The sequence below is a fragment of the Stylophora pistillata genome, chromosome 6 (assembly GCF_964205215.1).
Source record: "Stylophora pistillata chromosome 6, jaStyPist1.2, whole genome shotgun sequence".
Taxonomy (NCBI): Eukaryota; Metazoa; Cnidaria; class Anthozoa; order Scleractinia; family Pocilloporidae; genus Stylophora; species Stylophora pistillata.
The window spans coordinates 9,564,123-9,567,181 of NC_142524.1; the positions used below are offsets into that span (position 1 = coordinate 9,564,123).

At 38.7% G+C, this 3,059-nt stretch overlaps 1 protein-coding gene across 1 annotated transcript; it reads right to left on the minus strand.

Annotated features, from left to right (window-relative positions):
• Window positions 1-956: 956 nt before the first annotated feature.
• LOC148728140 (uncharacterized) lies at window positions 957-2,467 on the minus strand. The gene has a single exon (XM_088725553.1). It carries the CDS (start codon window positions 2,391-2,393, stop codon window positions 1,485-1,487), a length of 909 nt encoding a protein of 302 aa, XP_088581679.1. The 5' UTR covers window positions 2,394-2,467; the 3' UTR covers window positions 957-1,484.
• Window positions 2,468-3,059: the final 592 nt, after the last annotated feature.

Below are 3,059 nucleotides of genomic sequence, written 5' to 3' on the forward strand. Positions count from 1 at the left end.
AAAAAAAAACATTACGTGTGTCTTTTCTTTGGGCTTTTGAGTTTACGACAGTCACACTTTTTATTCAGGTACCGAAAACACCTTGCTCAGGTCCCGCAGTCATATTCTGTGAACCGGAAGTGTCTGCTTTTCGAGCGCTAGACGAGTTTACAGTCAGTAGATTTAGGATATTCAGTTTCTGTATTCATTGTGCGTGTGATGGCGGTTTTGAAAGGAATAGTTAGTTTGCATCGAGCTGGGAAGGATAAGTCAATCGAGAGGTTAAAAGGCGAAGATAAAAATCGGAGAGGAACACTGTCATCATTTAGTAAACATGTTAATGGTTAGTAGTCGAAGAAGTGAGTTTAATGCTAAAGTAGGCTAGAAATAGTTTTAGATTTTGTTTCAGTTCCTGTTTCAACGCAACTGTAGGTGCATGCTGCCAGGCAGTGCACCAAGTCTACTAGTGCAGGTGTTGGTCACTCGAAGAGCGGATAAATTACCTATTCTCTTCCGGTGAAGAATGTATAGTTATTCCCCGGAAGGATTTGACTTCTTAAATAAAGGCTGGATGCAAACTGTTCATCCCCATTCTTTCCAGTTCGCTTAGTATATTAATATGGTACAGCAACAACCACTGCTAAGAGAAATCTTTAAAGAATCGCCCCTTAAATCATACAGAAAGGGGCGCTCACTTGAAGACGCGAGTGAGGTACGTTCGAGTTTGGATCCTAGTTCGGGTTCGAGTTGGACTTTATATTACGTTTCGATTTTAGTTAAAAAGGTGAGACGTGTCTACGACATGCCTCTTGAAAGTTTCTTGATTGATTGATCAGCGATATCATCACATAAAGTAATAAAACAAGATCTTTTGCTTAATCTCCTACGTCTTGAAAATGACCATATTCTGTTGGAAACGTGCAGAAACAGCAAAAGAAAGAAAAACAAAACAAAAAAGGAACAAAAACAAAAAACAATTATTAAACGAAGTGCAATTTTAATGTATCATCTATTTGTATCTTTATTTATGTATCACTCAGGTAATATAACACTACAACAATCTGTTTCAGTTTCTGTGACAACAGTGGTATGTGCTCTACATGGAAACAACAATTCAATTAAAACAATTCAATGTCGTTTCCCTGATCTTTAAAAATACCTTTACCTCTTTGGTGCTCTTGTGTAAGAATATCACCACGTTCGCTATATTTTTAAATCATTAAAATTACTGGTTACAGTTATTTAATCATCACAGCCCAATCAGTGAGTGAACATGTTGTTTTCCGTTATTATAATGCTTAACCTAACAAACAGTATTTTCTTTGAACCTCGCCATTGACATTCGTCATGGACGTGTGTTAACAATGTAGAGAAGCATGGCCGAATTTTCCTCTTTTGCTTAAAGCATACTATATTTGCAGTTAAAGTATGTGTATATTAACAAGCCAGCTCTCGCTTTTTTTCTTCAAATTTTGTCTTTCTTGAAATATTTTGAATTAACGAACTTAGAGTGGAATATTGACGGCCCCATTTGAACGGCGGGGACCCCTACGAAATATTATTTTTAATATACCTGCTCTTAATTCTGGCATCCTTATGGCGTAAATTATAGGATTTATGAAAGAGTTCAGCAACAAAAATGTAACTTTTATCACATCAATGTGAAAAGTAGAATTAAGGGAAAGGTTCAAAACTAGCTTACGATCAAAAGCCGCCGTGCCATAGTATACCTCCAAGGGCAGGAGAGTTAACAACGATCCAAAGGTGACAAGAAACAATGTGCTGGTCAGTTTTCTTTCCCTCAAGCCGGCTGCACCGTGATTTTGAGGATGACGACCAAGACGAACTTTGATATAAATAGAAACATAGCATACAACTATGACAAAAAGAAGGATAGCACAATATGAGAAGAAGACCAAAGGCCACTTGCAATTGGGGTTAATATGAAAGAGAAGTCCATATACAGTAACGATCATGACTGCAGGTATCAACCAAATGATAATTATTATCACTCCATAAACCCATTTCTTAATGAAGCGATGCTTCAGAGGACGAAAAGTTGCGTGTGTTCGTTCTAATGAAATAAAAGCGAGATTGAGAAGTGAGGCTTGATAAAATCTACGTCCTATAGCACTTTCTATTATATATAACCAATTGTTATCAGGCGTATCGTACTCCCACAGCTTACAGTACACGCCCCCAGCGCCTTTAATCCACTGAGGCCCAGAAACCGCCCCGACCAAGAGATCGACTGCGGCCAGATGGATGATCAAGTATGTACTCTTCCTCTGTAGATGGCGCTGCTTCACAAATACGATAATGGTCATAATATTGAGGATGACTATGACCAGACATTCCGTGCCAAGCACAACAAGCCATGGAATACAATGGGAGACAGCTGGACGTGACATCATTTTGCTTGTGTTGGGCCGGAGCCACTGAGTTTCAATTGAAATTTCACTCCACCAAACGACCTATAGATGGAGATAATTTTTTAACTTTTCTAGTGAATAATATGATGTTCTGTGGTCTGGCATTTTTTTTTTTTTGCGATACTAGGTGATTGTTATTCTTGATTTAACTATATGTAGACAGTAGCGATTGAGGCGGTCATGTATCTCAATTATACAAGCTATTACGTAAGACCGCTGGGGATATCGTCAAAATATCTGAACAAACTATATTCGATGAATTATAAGAACTGTTTCAGCGACAGGCACACAAGCCTGAGGCATAAAGTCCGATTCGGGTGTCGTTATCAAAGGTAATTGCATTACATATATATTGCTACCTGAAAATGTGTAAACAAAAAATACTTGCACAACGCCTCGGCAAGAGCCATAATTAGGACCCAATTATGGCTCTTGGCCTCGGTCAATTTCCCATCGGAGAGTCTCGGCGGGCCAAAAGCCTTTTAAAAAGGCTCTGCTTATCGTTAAAAATAATGATAATGATGCAGTTCTCAAGTTGCATCTAGGTTGCAAACCTGTTTTCCTGCCGTCGCAGCTTTATTGTTTCTGTAAAATCTCTATCGATCTTTGATAGAACGGAAACTTACCTGAACGCACTGATGTCGCCGC

Excerpts from the sequence above, each read along its gene's own strand:
- LOC148728140 (XM_088725553.1), bottom strand. The coding sequence starts at position 2,393 with ATGATGTCACGTCCAGCTGTCTCCCATTGTATTCCATGGCTTGTTGTG.